The 21,026-nt window shown below is 38.7% G+C and overlaps 1 protein-coding gene across 6 annotated transcripts in view; it reads left to right on the top strand.

Moving 5' to 3' along the window:
• Nucleotides 1–21,026, top strand: part of SYNRG (synergin gamma) — a 159,248-nt gene that overhangs the window by 96,270 nt on the left and 41,952 nt on the right. For all 6 annotated transcript variants that reach the window (XM_063452757.1, XM_063452768.1, XM_063452779.1 and 3 more), the window contains one exon: nt 6,926–7,888. In XM_063452757.1, the coding sequence (XP_063308827.1) occupies nt 6,926–7,888 (963 nt within the window). The remainder of the gene's footprint in view (nt 1–6,925; nt 7,889–21,026) is intronic.

The raw sequence follows: 21,026 nt of genomic DNA on the forward strand, positions 1-21,026 counted from the left end.
CCCTCCTCCTCCCCTCCTCCTCCCCTCCTCCTCCCCTCCTCCTCCCCTCCTCCTCCCCTCCTCCTCCCCTCCTCCTCCCTTCCTCCTCTCCTCTCCTCCTTGGCTGAATGCGCATGCAGGTCCAGCTAGGTTAAACCTAGCTGGACCTGGCACCCAGACCACTTCATTAAGCTGAAGTGGTCTGGGTGCCTATAGTGGTCCTTTAATGCAACTCATCAGCATGAGGTTGGTTACTGGATTGCTTATTGAGGCTTGGGAAGCAAAATCCAAATGTGGGAAAAGCAAGTCTTATGGCTTGACTGGTGTGCAGATTTTTGTTTAACATTGTATTATATATATATATATATATATATATATATATATATATATATATATATATATATATATATATATATATATATATATATATATATATATATATATATATCAAGTCTCACAGTGTACTGTCACATGTATATCCTGTAAGATAAAATATACACACACTTAAAAGTGTAGGTTGTCAATATGAATAAATTATGTAAATAAAACTTGGAAAACTCACAAGTATAGAGCCTATTGGAAGCTGGCTCTGACTGTAATCGCTTTTTCTGAAATAAGAGTAGGTATGCTGGAAGTTAGGTCCCACCAGGAACTTCTTAATGCTGATATTCAAGAACCAGGTGATAGATATATATATATATATATATATATATATAAACTCAGGAACCAGGTATCGGTAAGAATTGTATTTTTTAACAATGTTTAAAAGCATAATGCGTTTCAACCTCTTATCAGGTCTACCTCAGGTGCATATCTGACAACAGTGGTCAAACAGTATTAGATAGGTAATTTACCAATTAAAAAACAATCAATCAAACACGGGCGCAGGCGTGTCAACTACTACAAACTGACACCCCTTGCAATATATGGTCATAAGTGTCCATCTTACTCTCCTCTCCTAATGTGGATTTCCGGCGTTACTTATACATAGTTCTTCCTGTATCTTCTTCTACATTGCCTATCCTGCCTCCTCCAACATGACGGCATGTTCACTTCCGGTGATGTATTTGCTGTGGTGGCGTGTCGGATGATGATGTATACCAGGATGCAGTACCGTTCTTTTTGCCCATAGTTAAAATGGTTGTTTGGGCATTTCCGGAATAGTTCTCTTGTCTCGGTCGGGAAACAGACCCTGATCAATATTCAAGTGCATAGAGTCCAAAAAGATACATAAAGGGGCACAAATAAAAAAAAAAATAAGATTAATACCCTAAAATAAGCATAAAATATCACAAATTGCCATAGCTAAAAAAAAAAAAAAAATATAAGAATATAACTATTAACAGGCATCCCAGGGTTTAAAAGAGAGGATATAGGGGGGGCGGAGCCAGCAAGGCAACGGAGCGGTCGCAACTTTCAGAGCTCCTGCTCTAACTTACCTTACCACGGCTTTTATGGTGGAACCCGAAGCCCAAAGACCCCTCAAAACTTGCCTACAACCGGCCGACAAATTATGGGCCGCAAAACCAAGAAAGCTAAAGCGGACAGAACCTCCCAAGGGAGAGACATTGGAGAAATGCTGCGGAATTCGCAGCAAGCCGTGTGGTCCAACATGGCGCCGGCCGACGACCTCACCTCCTACTCCTCGGAGGACTTCACACCGGACCTCCTGGAGGGACCACCTTACGGGGCCGTGTCAGACCGCAAAACGACCCCACAGAGGACCGGGGACCCGGTCACCGCAGACCAACTTAAAAAAATGTTAGCGGATCTCCGCAAAGACCTAGCAACTGATATGGCTGGATATAAAGAGGCCATTGCAGGAGCCACATCTAAAATCTCCCAGCTGGAGGTCCACTCCACTACCCAAGACACCAGGATATCAGAGGTGGAAAAGCAAGTGGCAGACTTGGCACAGCGGCAACTAGCTACTTCAGACAGGCTAGACGCTATGGAAGACCAGAGGCGGCGGTATAATCTGAAAGTCAGGGGGATTCCAGACTCGGTCGACACCGCTGACTTACCCCATTTTATGCGACGCTTCATCGGAGGCCTGCTCCCACCAAAGCAAGCTAAGTCCCTGAAGTTGGATGGCATGTTCCAGTTACCTAAACCGTCCAGAGCACCGGTGACAGCGACGGCCGACCTCATCCTCAGACTCCAAACACTATCAGACAAGGCCACACTACAAACGGCTCTGCGGGGCAAAACTCCCTTTCAATTCGAGGGCGCCGCCATTACAGTTTTCCCAGACCTCACCAAGAGCACACTTACCTGGAGGAAATCGCTGCAGCCTCTCCTGCAACACCTGCGAGCCCAAGATATCCCCTATAGATGGGGCACACCACGAGTCGTGATGTTCACACAAAACGGGACTACCATAGAGCACAGGGATATAAGGAGCTGGAAGCACACCTACTATCAACGGGCATTTTGCAGGCCCCACCGGCGAGAGGAACAGGACTGTCCCAGCTGAACCCGGCCACCATTCGGGAGTTCACCCCCGAGAGGGCAACGAGGTGCCTCACCAAATGGCTCACTCACCTGAGAGACTCATAGAGACTTGTATGTTCCACCAATACAAAAAACAAAGAAACAACCACAGTTAGAGAATGTTTTCGTTTTATCTGTATTACTGTTCTCCTCTATTTACGTTTTGCTGTGTTTTCTCCCTTATTTTACTTTTCACTTCCTTTAATAATGTGCACCTGGTACTACAAAAGCAAAGCCTGATAGCCTTCTAGGTAATCGATCAAACGGTACCACAAGTGAGAAACTAACACACATACAGAGAGGACGCACAGACACTTGTTAAATGACGGCCTGCTTACCGCACGGCCGAGTAACCACCACCGCTCACAAAACACTATTAACCCCCCCCTCCCTCTGGGAACCAACATTACACTGCCAAACACATAGTCAAGTAGAAGGAGGTATAACACCATCATAGGTAACATTACGCTGACCCCCCATTCTTACCATACCCATAAGGGGCTTCACACTTGAGACCATCTAACGGTGGATAGTATAATGTCCTAAAAATATAAAATGTGCTATGTTTTTCTATGAATGCCAATTACTGTTTAATATTGTTGACTGCTATGTTAGCAAATGCTGTTGGGGCATTGCTCACTTACTTGTACTCTAAACGCACAATTAAATAAAGAATTTAAAAAAAAAAAGAGAGGATATAAAGAATATTGCAAATATCTAAATAAAACCTCTATAATAAGAGGATGGAACAAAAATAAATTAATTTTAAAAACTGATAAAATGGAGGACCTAAATGAAAAGAGAAAATAAAGTATGAAATAGTTAAAAATATATAAATCTATAGAAATTTATAAAAGAAGGGGTGAAAAACATAAAATAGTGGCTACAATCCGATAACAAGTGATAGTAAGACCCTTGGGGAATAATGTCTGTAATTAGAATATCCATTTCATTTCCTGCTAACCCAAATTACAAGACCTATTCTCCCCTCTCCAATGAACATTTATTTTATCAATGGCTAAAAACTCAAGTTCTTGTAGGTTAGAGTTGTGTGCATCTAAAAAGTGTTTAGTTAGACTATGATTGTTAAAACCATTCTTAATGTTCCTGATGTGTTCACTGATTCTTATTGAGTGGTCTCGACATCTTGCCTACATAGTGTAAACCACACTTGCATCTTAACATATAAATAACATTATTTGAGTGACGTGATTAGTTATTTAACCTTATACTTTTTTTTTTTTTTTGGTCACTTCCAACTTAAATTCTTTTATATGCTTATTACTGACGTGGGTATTTTTGCAAGCATTGCAAAATATCCACTTCCAATGATATAACCCTTTCTGATTGGGTGTCCATTCAGATAAAAGGTTCCCTTTATTATCTTTTTCTACTTAACTAGAAGTTTAAATTTGATGAAGGTTTCTTGCCCCCCCCCCCCCCCCTAAAAACAAAATTAGGTTTTATAGACAGCCATGCCTGCTACGTGGGTGGTCAAGTGCCAAACTACGTATGTGAAGTCCTTGCAGTATACAAGGCTGTTAGTCTTGATTCAGCTGAACAGAAATTAGCCCCATCAGTGATGGAATGTTAGTCTCTCACATTAACTCTTTCAGCGATGGAGTGTTAGTCTTATATTACACACACACACACACACAAAATTTGTGTTTTGTTTTTTTGTCTTGGATTAAGAGATCTGATACTGCAGCTTTGGTACGTTTTATTAATTTAGAATGCATAAAGACATTAGAGTCTGTTCAAACTGAGTATCATGGTATCACTTATTTTTTCCTTGGTAAATATTCTGAATATAGATTGTGTCACGGGTTCGTGAGTCTATTGCTGTTATTCCTTCAATCCTCCACTAGTCCTAATTCCAGATGTGCTGAATATAGTGAAAGTATTCCCTTTGTGTAGAGTTTCTGCAATATAATGGACGCAACCAGTCGTATTGGGTAAAAGCAGCAATCTGAACTTTATTAGGCCACACTCTTACACTCACTTTTATGCAGTGCCCCTAGCATGTGGTTTCCTTCCCACAAGCCATTGTGTTTGAGAGATAATTGAGCTCCAATTAAGCTAGAGGTCAGAGCTTACAACCTAAATTCTTCTTTGAAGCTGGTGCCCCAGCAGAGCTACCCTGTAAGGTGTGAGAAGTCACACATAAGTGGCCTAGAAGTCTGGTTTAAATATAAACTAACTCTCTAAGTTGCCATATGTCTAGATTCTGTCTTAGATAGGGGGTCCTTTGATGTTAATGGCCATTAGCCTTGTGTTACAGTATCATATCCAAAAGAAAAATTAATACTTGCCCACAGATTAATAATTAAGCCTAATTTTTTATCATATTTAGAATGGGTCAAGCACAATCTTCTAATCAAGCCTAAACATGATTTGCGAACAATACATTGTTAAATAGCCCTGATCTGAGCGCCCAAGTCCTCCAAATAGCGCTCCAATCCATGCAGTGTAGGGGAATCATTAGATGACACAAAGTATAATTAAGTGAACACGTATGTGAGGTCCCATCTCCCGTGACAAATTGTGACGACGTTTACATAATTTTTTTTTTTATTAATAATAATAATGTTACCCATGTTTTGCTGTGCTTTGTTGTTTTGCTTGATTAAAATTTAAATAATTTCAGATTCAAATAAATCTTAAAGAAACACTTTAGGGTCAGGAACACAAACCTGTATTCCTGACCCTATAGTGTTAAAACCATCATCTAGTACCCCTGGCACCCTAAATATAGTAAAATCTTACTTGCATTCAAGTCTGCAGCTGCTTGTTCTGATCCTATCTGCCTCTGATTTGCCTGCTGACATCATCGTAAGTGGTGGTCTGAACCAATCACAATGCTTCCCAGTAGGATTGGCTGAGACTATAGGGTCAGGAATACAGGTTTGTGTTCCTGACTCTATAGTGTTTCTTTAAGATTTATTTGAATCTGAAATATTTAAATTTTAATTATCCCCCACCCTCCATGACTCCTCTCCTGCAACTGTCAAAAATTACCTACTAAGCCATCAGCGAATACTTTTCTAACAACTTACTTCGTACCCCTACTTTTACCCTTTGTGTCACTATACCCCACTCCCTCTAGAATCCTCTTTGTACAGCCCTTTGTACAGCGCTATGGAATCTGATGGCGCTATATAAATAATAAAATAATAATGAGGCAGATGAGGGGCAGAGCATGCACAATTCAAACACAGCCCTGGCCAATCAGCATCTCCTCATAGAGATGAATTGCATCAATGAATCTCTATGAGGAAAGTCCAGTGTCTGCATGCAGAGGGTGGAGACACTGAATGGCAGTGCTGCCCAAGGAAGCACCTCTAGCATCCATAAGGAGTGGCCCGTGACGTTATCACTAGGCTGTAATGTAAACACTGCATTTTCTCTGAAAAGACTGTGTGTACAGCAAAAAGCCCAACGGGAATGATCTACTCACAAGAACAAATGCATATAAGCTGTAATTGTTCTGGTGACTATAGTGTCCCTTTAAGTTTTTACCAAAATGGAATTTAAGGCACACTTTATCGCTCACTCTGAACTGTAGTTCAAAGTGCTTCATAGCCAGTGTTGGAGGATTACAATGATTGCCACACATGCCCATATGTCCCAGTGCTTCTCTATGAAGTTGAAGCATCTCCGCTTCTGGACACAAATCATCAGTAGTGATGACTTCATAGGATGCAGACTCCCTGCACTGGTATAAAGGAGAGTTCAATAGTGGTTCAACACTTTCGGTGTTGAAAGTAGCGGAGCAGTAATCCTAAAATAAATATTTTTTTCATATTCACTACAGTCAGCATGTATGGAAGTTGGGGGTAAAATTTATTTTTTCATGGCACACAGTCTTAAAAATAATATGTAATTATTGCAATCTAGAGAGATTGTGCTGTCAAATTCAGTAGATCTTTTTTAAATTTGTTAATGTTTTTTTTTATATAAAGAAAAGTAACATATACAGTGTTGGAACTCACAAAATAAGTCGTAAAATGGAGGGGCATGTCAGTACTTTTTACAGGTTATTGTGCTCTCAAAACAGCGAACATGAAACTGTCATGCAGTAATATTTTTTTTTTTTCTAGGAGAAATGCTTCAAGTAATAGAATTTGCAATATTTGTATGAATGTACTGACTGGTGTTAGCTGTATAAGACAAATTGTGCAGATTGCTCAATAAACATTTTTGAATGTATATAGCATATTTATGATCAGCAGAACAAAATTAAATTAGGTCTGTATTTTTAAGCCAACAGTTTTTTTTTAATGCTTCTGGAGAATGCTGGCTTGTCTTATTATCAAAAGAACACCATATAATATATGTATATAGTGCCTCTTTCTGCTCCCTTGTTTTAATGTAATATATTTTAAAAGACTTGTATTGAGGGGGAAAATTGTTCAGACTAATTATATGATTTTTTTCCCCCCCACTTCTGTAGGGGATGGCTTTGCAGATGTCAAATCCTCGGCAGACGATGGATTCACAGACTTTAAAACTGCAGACAGCATATCTCCACTAGATCCTCCAGCAAGAGACACACATTTTCCGTCACAATTTCTCCCTCTTCAACAGAAACCACAAAACCAATTCTCACTAACTGTTGCAGATCTTGACCTTTTCTCCTCTGTGACAGCTTCTGCAACAGTCAACTCCTTTAACGTAACAAACACATTTTCTTCATCAAGTTCTGCATCTTTCATTGTACCACCTCTTTTATCATCATCATCCTCATCCAGTCCATCTATACCTACATCTTCCATTGCTACTAAAATATCTACTATGCCAGATGATTTTGGAGACTTTAGTCTTTTCGGAGATGCTTCGAATACTGGATCAGCCAGTGGACTAAGTGACTTTGCTGATTTCATTGCTTTTAACAGTGATACAGGTTCTTCAGAACATAATATTGCAGCGAAAACTAAAGTACCTAAACAACAACCCAGCCCATTACCAGGTCCACCATCTTCAACTGTTCATGTTGCACAGACTATACCGCCTTCTTCATCTACACACAACAAGTATGATATCTTTAAACAGCTCTCTGTGGAAAACTCTGGCTTTGCCCATGATGAACCTAAGTATCCTCCCCCTACTACGAAAAATGATGACGACTTTGCTGATTTTCAATCTGATAAGTTCACAATAGCGGAGACTGGATCTGAGAAATCCTTTGTAGATAAAGTAGCATCATTCAAGCAGGCCAAAGAGGACTCCGCTTCTGTTAAGTCCCTTGATCTTCCATCCATCGGGGGCAGCAGTGTTGGGAAAGAGGATTCTGAAGATGCTCTGTCCATTCAGTTTGACATGAAATTAGCAGATATTGGAGGAGACCTGAAGCATGTCATGTCTGATAGTTCTTTGGATTTGCCAACAGTTAGTGGTCAGCATCCGCCTGCAGCAGGTGAGGAATTGGTTAGATTGCTCTGGTAAAGTAATCATTTAATTGTATGATTTCTAAAATATTTTATTCCTCTGCTATTGGTGTGTACAAAAAGTGAGGTATATAGTTATTTATCTATTTATTTGTATGATTTCTGCAGATATTTATTTATTTTGATTGTAATAATTGCTCTTTGCCACTTAGAGGAACGGTCTCATTTGTTCTAAAAGTGTGTCTGGGTCTAGCAAATAAAAATGGCTTTACGTGTGTTGTATGTGTCACTATAATTAATTTTTGACATTACAACTACTTTCTGTGAAGGGATTATTGAAAAGGAGGGAGAAGTCCACTCACAAACTAGGGAAGTGAGTCAACTCATTAGTGAAAATGTTTCCTATGTTTTGAAGGAAGTGTGGGCTCTGCTATGGCTTCCACAGGGAAATAAACTCAGGAACTTCCAAGGAGAGTATTATTCATCTTATCACAGTTACTGTAATGAACGTAAGGAATCTCTGCATACATTTGCATTGATATTTATACAGAAACCATCACTTCTCAGGATTTTTAAGATTTGATTATCCCTTATGTTTAACCTTATTGTTTTTGCGATTCTTGAGAATTAAATGTAGAAATCTGTACTGCTCTGTCCAGGAACCGGAGTTTCTCCATCTTAACTTAAAGACCTACTATAGGGTCAGAAATACAAACGTATATTCCTGACCTTATAGTGTTAAACATACAGTTTAGGCCCCTGACCAATCCTTACCACCTTAAACGTTGTATCAATGCATCTCTATGAGAAGTTATTTCTCCTTGCAGATCGTGGAGATGATGAAAGTCGGTACTGCATGTTGTACAGCAGAACACTGACCAGGAAGCCGTTCTGGTAGCCGTCTAAAAAAACAGCCAGTGGAGGTGTCCATAGGCAGCAATGTAAACAGTTTTTTTTTTTTTCTCTGAAAAGGCAGTGTTTACAGCAAAAAGTCTGCTGTTGTTCTGGTGACTATATTATTATTATTATTATTATTATTGCAATTTATATAGCTCCAACAGATTCCGTAGCGCTTTACAATATTAAGAAGGGGATTTAACTATAAATAGGACAATTACAAATAAACTTACAGGAACAATAGGTTGAAGAGGACCCTGCTCAATCGAGCTTACATTCTATAGGAGGTGGGGTGTAAAACACATTAGTGTACCTTTAATGTTAAAGAAGGCACCAAAACAACTTCAGCTTAATGATGCAGTTTTTGCGTATAGATAATACCTTTTCATTGCTCAATTCACTGCCATTTAGGTGTTAGAATCACTTTTGATTCTGTTTATACAGCCCTTGCCACAACTCCCCAAGATGTGACTGACACAGCCTGCATAAAAACTAAATGGTTTCACTTTTAATCAGATGTAACTTACTTTACAAGTTTTTATCTACTACTAAACTACTATTAAACTTTAATTACATGCAAGAGGCTTCTTCAGGGTCTAGCAAGCTATTAATAGCGCAGGAGATAAGAAATTCTAACTTAAATAGAATTTGAAATAAAGGAAGTGTAAACATTAGATGACTCATTACAGGAAGTGTTTAGGAAGGCTGTGTAGGTCACATGCACGGAGGTGTGCATAGGGCTGTATAGCCAAAGCGATTTAACTTCTAAATGGCAGAAAATTGAGTAGTGAGACTGCAGGGTCATAATCTATACATCAGAGCTGCTTCGTTCAGCTAAAATTGTTTTTCTGACTATAATGTCCCTTTAATTATTGCTAAAAACAGTGACCGTAGAAAGAGGATGGAAAAGAGAAGCAATGTTTCTGTGTCTCATCCTCCTTCGTTGCAGTGTATGCCCTGACTGTGCCTGGACTGCATTGTGTTGTGATGTTGATACTAAATCTTTAATACACATTCGAAAGTGAGGGGGGTAGTTTGACACAAGTTATAGGTGATTTTCTATGGGTGTTTTTGTTGGGGTTTTTTATTCGGAGATTGTAAATGCTAGAGAAGTGGTGGTTCCCCTTTAACGTTAGAGAAAATTCCCAGCCTGCTTTGCCTTTCAGAGGTAATTAGACTTTAAATGCACAACTAGCCGTTTGCTATAATAGTGTATACAATCATAAACATAACAGAAATGTGACCATTCCTCTTTGATTAGGCATCTTTAGATAAACATTTGTTATATATTTAAAGTTAGACCTTATTGTGGTTATTCAAGTTTAACCCCTTAAGGACACATGACATGTGTGACATGTCATGATTCCCTTTTATTCCAGAAGTTTGATCCTTAAGGGGTTAAAAAAAAAAAGTTACTATAATTTGGAAGATTTTTTTTCTACAGCATCCTCACATTATATTGTTTCTGTTCAAAAATTCTGTAACCCTTCTGTATGTGTTATTTAGCAAATCGTTTACATGTGCAGTTTGTTCCTATCCAACAAAATGTGCGATTTATATACATTATAATAACACAGTATTATACTGAAAACCAACTGTGTAGATTAATGACACTTTGCACAGTGTATTCTTTCATATCTGAATAGGCTGTATTTTACATTTTGACCCTTTCCATTTTATATATATATATATATATATATATTTTTTTTTTTTTTTTTTATTTCAATCATATTTGTATTAACACCATGTAGTATTACCATTTAGTAATAAAACTTTGCATACTTTTTTTTAAGGGACAGGCAAGGATTTCATTGAATACTCTTCCAGTGTTATTTACTAAAGTAAGAAATCAATGCTAATTAAAAGTGGATTGCAAATTTAAAGTAAAATTTTTAAATTAGCTATGCTTTCAAGTCCGCTACTCTGGCCTTAAATTTGAAATTCACTGTGAATTATCAGTCTACTAAATAACCCTGTAATATAAATACATATAACATCTCAGAGAAATGCACTCAGACGTATTGTAGTCTTGTGCAATATATCCTTTATTTGTGCAAAGGTGCAGTCAATGTTTCAGTCCGACTTGGACTTAAAAAAAAAAAAAAAGTAGTCCAAATCGGACTGAAACGTTGACTAACTTTGCACAAATAAAGGATATATTGCACAAGACTACAAGCTTTGAGTGCATTTCTCTGGGAATTTGTATTGGAGCACGAAATAGCCCCGAGGCAAGAACAGGAATGTGAGTGCGGAGCCCATGCTGTAAACACCCTGAAAAGATGAATTTGACATGTTTTTTTTCTCACGCTGCAGCTGGCCCCACCTTCATTGATGAGATCATCAATTTTGATCAACTCAGCCAATCCAATGCTTTTCCACAGGAAAGAATTGGGAGGCTTTTGTACATATTCTGTAAACTCCACGCTGCACCAAGTAACCATCTCCTTATAGAGTATGAGGAACGAGACGCTGAACGCCAGCAGCACTTACCCAGGAAGCACCTCTAGTGGCTGTCTGAGTGACTGCCACTAGAGGTGTTACTAGGAACAAATGTAAACTTTGCCTTTTCTCTGAAAAGACGTTTACATTGCAGCCTGCAGGGACATGCTATAGACATCAGAACCACTACATTAAGCTGTAGTTGTTCTGGTGACTATAATGTCCCTTTGGGGTGAATATAATTAGAAGAAGAAGAAGAAGAAATTCTCCTAAAGTTTAGCCTATAATAATTTTTAGTATAACTTGTGCTGTTAAAGGAACACTCGAAGAAACATAATCACTCAAGCCCACTGTAGGGGTGTATAGGTCAAGGAGTACTCTGTTGCCCTCTCAGGATAAATGGTGAAACCATTTGAGAACAGCTTGACCACATACCTGGTGGTTCGGGTTTTTGCCTCCTCTTAAATGTAAGCTCTTGATAGCTGCACTGCACTAAACATTGCAAAGTGGGGCCTGCTCATTGGCTAAGGCTTGGCTCAGTGCAGGGAGCTTTCGACTCAAGCGGTGGTGGCAGACTCCAGATAAGTTGTCAGACTGTTTGACTACTTACCATGGGAGAGCGCCAGAGATCTGTAGTAGGGTATAGTGTTTGGAGCATTATATTAAGCAAGAAATGGGTATATGTTTTTAAAAGTAGACACTCTAGGGACTTTTGGTAACCTCTCCAAATGTATGGTAATGTTAGCATTGTTTGTGTTTAGGTAACATCACAATCTTTACAAACATCAGCTGCTTATATTGTACTTTTGAAGAAAGTACACTGAATTGGTTGTAGCAATGTGTTTGCAATTATATTTATCCCAGATTGTAGTACATGCATTTATTGCAAACCTGGCTGAGTGTGATGGGAATTACAAACCACCACATTAAGTGCCTGCTACATTTTATATCCGTGTTATATGAGCTGAAGATCATTTAGTATGGTGTCCTGCAGTTTTGTTGTTCCTGTGCTTATTGCTACCTCGTTTAGAGGCAGCACATGCACTTTGCCAGTTGCCTAATAACCATAGGCATGCGCAGCCCATTGCATTAGGGTGTGCACCCTAAAGCACAAGCACACGCGGCGTGTATATATATATATATATATGTATATATATATATATATAGACACACACACAAACAAAGCTGTGTGTGAGGGTGCTGGTAGTGTACTATGTGGGTGAGGGTGTTTGTGTGTGCGTGCTTGTGAGGGTGCTGTGAATGTACTGTGTGTCAGGGTGCTGTTTGTGTGTGTGTGTGTGTGTGTGTGCACTTGTGAGGGTGCTGTAAATGTACTGTGTGTGAGGGTGCTGTTTGTGTGTGAGGGTACTGGTAGTGTGCTGTGTGTGTGTTTGTTAGGGTCCTGTTTGTGTTTGTGAGGGTGCTGTTTGTGTAATGAGTGTGAGAGTGCTTTGTGTTTGTGAGGCTGCTGTGTGTGTTGGTGCTGAGATCCTGAGATCTCCCCTGCCGGTCTCAATACATAGCGTGTGCCGCGGGGATTAGGGTGTGCCCAGGCACACCCGGCACACCCCGTGCGCACGCCTATGCTAATAACGACTATGTCTTGAAGTAGTTTTGCAAGAGAAAAGAACAATGCTTTTATTTAAGGTTTATATACACCTATCTCCACATGAATTTGGATATTGGTGTGATAAACCGACTGTCTGTTATCCGCCTGGATAATAATTTAATAGTTATGTAGCTAGCCTAGTACCATGCAGAGTAATGCAATGATACAGAAGCAATTATTTCCCTCCAAAAAAGTCTATTCTCCTAAAGCCAAACACATATCATGTATTTGCTACGTAAACTTTACTTATGACTTGATATACAATACGTCATCACAAAAAAATCTACTTTTCATCATCCTCTACCTTTCCCACTCAAATCATAATTTGCTCCCATTCTATACAGTATGGATGTAATATTAATCTGGAACTGTCACTTCTTCTAGTTAGTGTTTGCATTTCAAATCTCCAGTATAAGTCTTACTGTCATTAATAGGATGATATTCAGTAAAGTTGGATGCTAGGAGACCCCTGACATTTGTCAAAGTCTGACCCTTCTCCCGCCTGTATGATTTTCCTTAATTAATTTCATTGTTATACAGTTCTAATAGGCTAACCTTCTCTGAGGTGATGTGTGCAGATAAGGCGAGGATGAACACGTGACCTATGACCTTTTTCCTAAAAGGCCCTGCTGCACTCTGCATTGGTTTAGGTCAAGGTTCCAACCAAGGATGTCTCCTTGTCTCTACACTAAATGATGGAACTTGGTTCCACAGAATGTCATTCTGTGCCAGTTTAATCTTTGATTTGATTTAAATAGTCAGTGAAAACACATGTGGGTTTATTTGTTTAATTTAGAAATGTGGAGACTTACAAAGTAAATTGTTATTTTATGCTAAAATAGCTGAATTGGATAAATTCTCAAACTAGGCTGTTTTTCCACCTTAATTCATTTGACCAAAAAATTCCCAAGTGAATTTGATATTTCCTCTTTTTGTAAGCAGTAACTTGGCGACAAAAAAGCAAACCTGAAACCTGTAATAGCTTACTTCTAATTCGCTATCGATAGGCACAGTTACCTCCAGGGTCACATTTCCTCTTTAAATACACAGTTTTAGGAATTTGCCTACGGCCGTCATTGCAAGCTAACACAGATTTCTGAGGCAGTGGCAGAAATGATCTTGTCAAGGCACATCAAAATAGAAATGAAAAAATGATTAGTGGAACAGTCTAGTAATTTGATCTCCAGTCTGGACTGTTGTTCCTAAAGTCAGACCATATAGAAATATATATAAACCTTTTTATATATTTATTTAAACTTGCAATTAGCGGTGTCCATGAGCTTATTAACTCTGATCGTGGTGAGCTGGGCATGTGACTTGATCAGATACCAATGTGCATTCATGTTATGCTGCGTGACCCTTTCCATATTAAAATTGCAGGTTGATTGTTGTCATAGCAACTCTCCACAGCTAAATCCATGCTACCAGTTACACGTTATAATTGTGAGGTGATATGGAAAGAGATGTGTGAGAAATGCAGTATAATTAGTTTAGCTCACAGTGTTAGTAGTTCTGCAACACCTTGCAATCATTCTCATGAACGACCTGGTGTCCTCTCTGCTAGCCTTCTAGAATTCCAACAGAAGATGTTATTCAATTAAAGAGCATATTTTTAGTATGGTATACATTCTGTATTGCAAAAATATATGTACCATAAGTATCAAGGTAAAATTCTGAATTTAAAAACATTAAAGCTAGCTAAAGTAAGCACTCCACTGAAAATGTAACTTTTTTTTAAAATAATTTGTTAGATATACCCTTAAAGAAAACATGCATGTATTTTTGTTTTGTTTTTTTCTGCATAGTTTCTTTCGGGTTATACAGAAAGAAAACGTCTATCTGCAGCGTTTGGAAGCCCTCCTCTCTTTTCCCAACATAGAGGGAATTGCTCCAGTCAGAGGGTCTCTATGCTGGAGCCATAAGGAAAACACAAGCCTTGACAACTTTCCAGTGCCGCTCAATCAGCTGCAGTACAGCTTATTGAGAAGGGGGTTAGGCAGGTGCACTTTAACAAAATACAATTCTGCATTCAATACAGAGCTCTAAATGAACAAGCACGCGGTTGGTGGTGTCATTGGTTAGGCTCTAGTATTTCTTGGACAGAAATGGTGGGTGATCATGGCCCATGATTTTGTTTGTAGTGATGTTGAATGCAATCAATAATCTGAAATGATACACCTTGCTTTGGTCATTGAGTAGTCAGAAACCGCTTTAAGCATGCATTTTGAAAAAAATTGCAACGAAAAACAAAGTAGTCCCTACTGTCTTCTATATTTTTATAATTTTCTACACCAAATATGAGGGATTTTATTTGAACTTGTTTGGTGTATTTTCAAGACAAGAGGATTGCAATATATGTCATTAATCATTGTGATTATTGATATTTGATTAGCCTAAAGAAGTGTGGGGTCCTAAGTTAAACCTTTCATGGTTCACTTTGAAGCAATACCTTATTCGTCATGTGACATGTCATAGTCATTTATTTATTTTCTTTCCCACTGTGGCTTGATACAAAAAAAATATGTTGTCCCCACAAATAGATTAACTAATTAGTCCTGATAGTTTACCCCTTAACGCCAATCCTGCATTAACTGTTGCAAATACATTAAGGTGGCATAGAACACGTAATGATTTACAGCCCCTGTCACTTCCCATACTTGCCGATCTCTTTAAGGGGGACTACCTGACAACTCAGGCAGTCCCGTAGCAGCAAATCTGGCTTCAGATAAGAGACCTGCATTTTTTTGCAAGCTAGTTTTAGATATACCTTTAATTTAGAAATGCATAAATAATTGCATGCTTGTTTTTGTTAGGGCTATATCTACTAAACTGTGATTTGTATGTACTTATTGCATTTGGGCAGTGGAGGGTCTTTAAGCTGTAGTGGTTTTGGTGCTTTGAGTTTACCTTAACACTGTGATCTATTGACCTCTACACATAGTTTGCTGAAGGAATGATTGCAGATATCTTATAAGCAGTTGTGTCATGGGACAGGAGACTGTATTGTCTCCTAACCTATGCATAAATTACTATGGTGTTTGAAGTGTTCATTTTAACATTTGAAAAATATTGTGTGTGCACGTGCTTTCCAATCTAAGCTTGTCTGCACATTATTGCTTGTGTGTAGTAATACTTGGTACACAAAAGCTTTAGATTCTTTAGATTGCTTCATGCCAAGTACTACTTAAAAAAAAAAAAGGTGTTTTTTTTGTTTTGTTTTTTCCTAATGTTATCTTTACTTATAACTTAAAATCAAACCAATTAAAGAAACATTCCAATCTCCTTATTTACTGAAGTCTGCTGCCCATTTCTTTGCAAATAATCAAACTATTTTAAGAACAGTTTGACAATATCTAAATTTCTCTGGGCACCCGTCGCTGCCTCTTCTGCCCCATGGAAGCTCCTGCACTAAACTGAATACTGAATTAGTTATAGTGCCAAGACTCCCTAGGCACTGCGTCTCTGTTCAGTGTTAAACCATCTACAAGCAATTTAATGCAAAACACGGTTCCCTGGCCACAGAAACTGGTCCCTACTGAAGGTGTGGCTTAGGAAGAGATTACACACTTAATTTTAGACATACCAATTCATGCTATCAGTGTTTGCTGTGATAGGCTGAAAGTGGTCAGCTGACACTCGCAGGCAATCCCAGCTGCCCATTGTTGCTCAGCTTAATGCCTTCTCATTAGCCCAAACGGCGCAGAAGGGGCAGCTGAGGACTCTCGTTTAGCATTAAAACATTAACCCTTTCCCGACATTAGTGAGTGCTATGCTGTCTTACAATAGGAGGAATTTTAGCTGTCACGGTGGCATAGCCCGTACTATTGATCGAGCCCTCCTTGCCGGATCCAATCGGAGGAACTGCCTGACAACCAAGGCAGTAAACCTGCAGCCAATCCTGCCGATCTGAGTCATAGGATCGCGATGACTCCAGATGACTCTGATGTGAGGCAGATCTCCCAATATAAAAATAATAAAATAACATTTTAACATTTAAAATAACAAAGTAATAACATTATATAATTTTTAATTACATATAACTTAATTCTAAATGTATTTTAAAAGAAAGAAAATGTGTGTGTGTGTGTGTGTGTGTGTATATATATATATATATATATCTCAAAATACACTTAGAATTAAATTATATATCATTAATTTATGAATATTTAATAATTTAATTAAATGGAATTGTTTTCTTGGCACTCGCCACACTCACATTAGGACTTCCCCCATAGGAACGTATTGTATAAAGATGACACAATGCTCCTTTGTAAACGATTATTATGGGCCTGCTGTAGGGCTTTATTTTGCCTACGGTGATCCAGAAGAGTCCCCCAGTTTTGTGTCAAACCAATTGAATGGTTTGCTATAAACCTGACTTTTTTTTCATACCGCCCACTTCTTGCCACATTGACAGTGTAGATCCTTTTTTTTAATTAGCACAGCTTGGCAAAGTAGCCTGACATCAGCAGGAATTTAGTTGGGTAACAAAGGTTTATTCAGAGCTTTTCCAATCATTAAAGGCACAAGAAAGTGCCCCAGAGAGCCAGTTTCTTACTAAAGTGCCTAGGTATTTGGGCACTTGAATAAGACACTGACGAGTCCCGGGTGCCAATTAAACTATATTGTAGGGATGCACCGAAATGAAAATTCTGGGCCAAAACCAATGCCAATGCCCTGGGCCGAAAATGACTTTTTTTCCCCCCAAATGATTTTAAAATGTTTTTGTTTTTTTTCTATAATTTTATGAATATTAGACTTTTTCATGAATCTAATATGAAAAACTTCCCTTCTTCGTTCTCCTAATGGTCCCTCCTACCCCAGTGTTTCGTTTTCCCTTCCCTGTACCTTAGTCCCCCCCCTCCCCTTAATGTTCCTCTCCATCTTTTTTTGTGTTCTTTCCCCTCCTCTCCTCCCCAGTCCCATAATGTTCTCCCCCCTCCCCTGTATCGGTGTTCATTTCCCCCCCCTCCCCTGTATCGGTGTTCATTTCCCCCCCCGTCCCCTGTATCGGTGTTCATTTCCCCCCCCGTCCCCTGTATCGGTGTTCATTTCTCCCCCTCCCCTGTATCGGTGTTCATTTCTCCCCCTCCCCTGTATCGGTGTTCATTTCTCCCCCTCCCCTGTATCGGTGTTCATTTCTCCCCCTCCCCTGTATCGGTGTTCATTTCTCCCCCTCCCCTGTATCGGTGTTCATTTCTCCCCCTCCCCTGTATCGGTGTTCATTTCTCCCCCTCCCCTGTATCGGTGTTTATTTCTCCCCCTCCCCTGTATCGGTGTTCATTTCTCCCCCCTCCCCTGTATCAGTGTTCATTTCTCCCCACCCCCCCCGTCCCATAGTGTTCTTTTTTCCCCCCTCCCCGTCCCATAGTGTTCTTTTTCTCCCCCATCCCCTGTCCCATAGTGTTCTTTTTCTCCCCCATCCCCTGTCCCATAGTGTTCTTTTTCTCCCCCAACCCCTGTCCCATAATGTTCTTTCCTCCTGACTCCCCTGTCCCATAGTGTTCTTTTCTCCCCCAACCCCTGTCCCATAATGTTCTTTCCTCCTGACTCCCCTGTCCCATGGTGTTCTTTCCTCCCCACTCCCCTGTCCCACAGTGTTCTCCCCCCCTCCCATAGTGTTCTCCCCCCTCCCCTGTCCCAAATGCAGTATTCTTTACTTTTCATGGTATCATTACTATATTTCATTGTGATATATAATCATCTGAATTGTCAATGCAAGCATGTGTTAAACTATGCACTACAAAAATAAAAAATATTTTCAAAATTCGGCAAATGTGCCCCGTATTGGTATGGAAAATGGGTATATTTAAAACCAGTGTGCATTATTTCAGTAAAGCTACTTGGTAAAAGCAATGATTTATGGTCAGTGGCGTACACACAATCCATGGGGCCCCCTCTCCTCCCTCCCATTCCCCCCTGGGCTGGCAGGCGCACGCGCAGACAGGCGCAGACACACATGAGCCCCCTAGAGTGACAGGCCCGGTCGCAGCTGCGACCCCTATATGTACGCTAGTGCTTATGGTTGATGGGCACCAATGCTTCTTGGTTGACTTGTACACTGACTTAAACTTGCTGCCAGGCTCCTCATAATTGAGATACAGCCTGCAAAACAAAACTCAACTATATGCACACAGTCAGGATGCCAAATTGACTTCAAATTCATTCCTAGTGACTTATTTTAGAATTATAAGTAGAGTGCAGTTAGAAACAGGCCCTTGTCGTAGGTAAGTTATACGAGCAGTGTAGGGTGAATGCAGCGGTCATTTTGAGACCAACAAAGTCTTATGTTCAGATTCATTGTATGCACAAGAGGGAAGGGTCTTATTTTATTTTATTTCTCCTGAGAAATAGCTAAGCTGCAGTCCATGTATGCCTATTTGTTTATTGAACAGTTCCACTTATTATATGTGTTGCATGGAACTGAGGCTGAGGGTTAATCTACTTATCCCATAAACTCTGCTGGACAGAATTTTGGGAAACAGTATTATACCCCAGAGACCAAGCTCCTGATTGGAGGATCCTCTTCCTGCTTAGTGATGTTTTTTTTGTGTGTGTGTGTGTGTGTGTGAGTAAGGCTGAAGTTGCGTGGCTTGTTTGTTTTTAGGCCCAGTAATGGGAATTTCATGGTCAAAGAAGTAAGTTCAGTCCATCTTTCGTAAGTTTGTGCCTCTGCATATTTGATAAACCCATTAATTAAAATAACTTGTTGGCAGTATATTAATCAGCTTATATTCATATGTACTGTATTACTGCATTGCAAATTGTATTCTAACAAAGGTACTTTCTACTTTTTAAGAGTACCTATCACTTCATGTTTTTCTAGTTCTAGCCAATGCCTTATCCAGTATTTGGTCCAGTCACAAATATTGAAATTTTTTAACAAGTTTTGTATGCTGTAGATTTTTTTTTTTTAAATATATATATAAATATAGCGTAGATTTTAATAAAGTATTTGAAAAGCAAAAACACTGTATATGGCAGTATTCCTGAACAGTGGTGGATTAGCTTTCATTATTATGGCCAAAGTAATATAGTCCATTCTTTAGAAATCTAAAGTTTACATGAAAGATTTAGCAAATGTATGGGTGGTGTCTGCTTTTACATTAAAATAATAATGTACTTCTACAGTTTCAGTGCTTAGGTATATTGTTTATAAAAAATAATGTGCCATAGATGTGCTCCTGGACACTAAAGTCAGAGGGAGCCATTTTGTACAAGGAATGTATTAAAATATTTAACAACAAGGTTTATGTTTTAGATAATACAAGTTAATATTTTCCTGGAGAACCTCATTACAGATGTAGTGTGGTATTTGCGTTGACTAAATTTGGGACTGTATGTTTAAGCTTTTGGAGCAGTGTTAGCTGTTGTTTATCTAAATTTATTTATTAATCATAATTTTAATCTTCTAAATATCTAAATTGTTACAGTAATGAAACATTCTTTTTATATAAGTAAAAATGTATGTGTTTCTGTAAGCAATAACCCCTTCACCACTTTGTACATTCGCTTTCACAATTCAGAATAATTTCTATTGAATGTGTAATTCTCTCCTGAAACCAAATTACTGATTTCTCAAAGGGTCAACGAATTTCTGTTTCTCTTTGTATGGTTTTCTGTTTTCCTTTCGGTAATCTGCTCTACTGTAACTGCCTCCTACACGTTTGCCTTTTATTATATATTTTCTGCAAATATTCTCTTTCTGCATGCTTTTCACTCTTTATAAGCACTATGTCTATCTTTTGTTATCTGTAAGTTCTGATGTATTAATAAATATTATCTTGGCACATTCTGAAAGTTTTGAGGCTCCGTTTACTTTTTTGAATGCAAGAAACTTATTTGGCACAATCAAATTCAAGATAAAGAGGGACATTTATGCTTTTATTTGTATGTTGGAGGGAGAAACAATTTACTATTCATCATAAGAATTACTGGTCTATTCCTACCCATTATGGTAATTGTGTACTTAGGGAAATTTTGTAGCTTTATCAACAAAAAAAAAGTTTGTTACACAAGTTTTGCTCCACATGATACAAAACTTGGCTCTGTCAAAATAAAATAATGCTTTATGCTGTGATATCTCTGGTAAAAAAAAAAAAAAACTATTTTTTTTTTTTTACGTTTTGTACTAACAACATTTTGTTAAAAGGGAAGAATAAAGCTTTTAGGGATTTTTTCCCTTTTTAAAAGATGTTTTAAAAAAAATGTCCATGGATTAA

This window comes from Pelobates fuscus, chromosome 1 (assembly GCF_036172605.1).
Source record: "Pelobates fuscus isolate aPelFus1 chromosome 1, aPelFus1.pri, whole genome shotgun sequence".
Taxonomy (NCBI): Eukaryota; Metazoa; Chordata; class Amphibia; order Anura; family Pelobatidae; genus Pelobates; species Pelobates fuscus.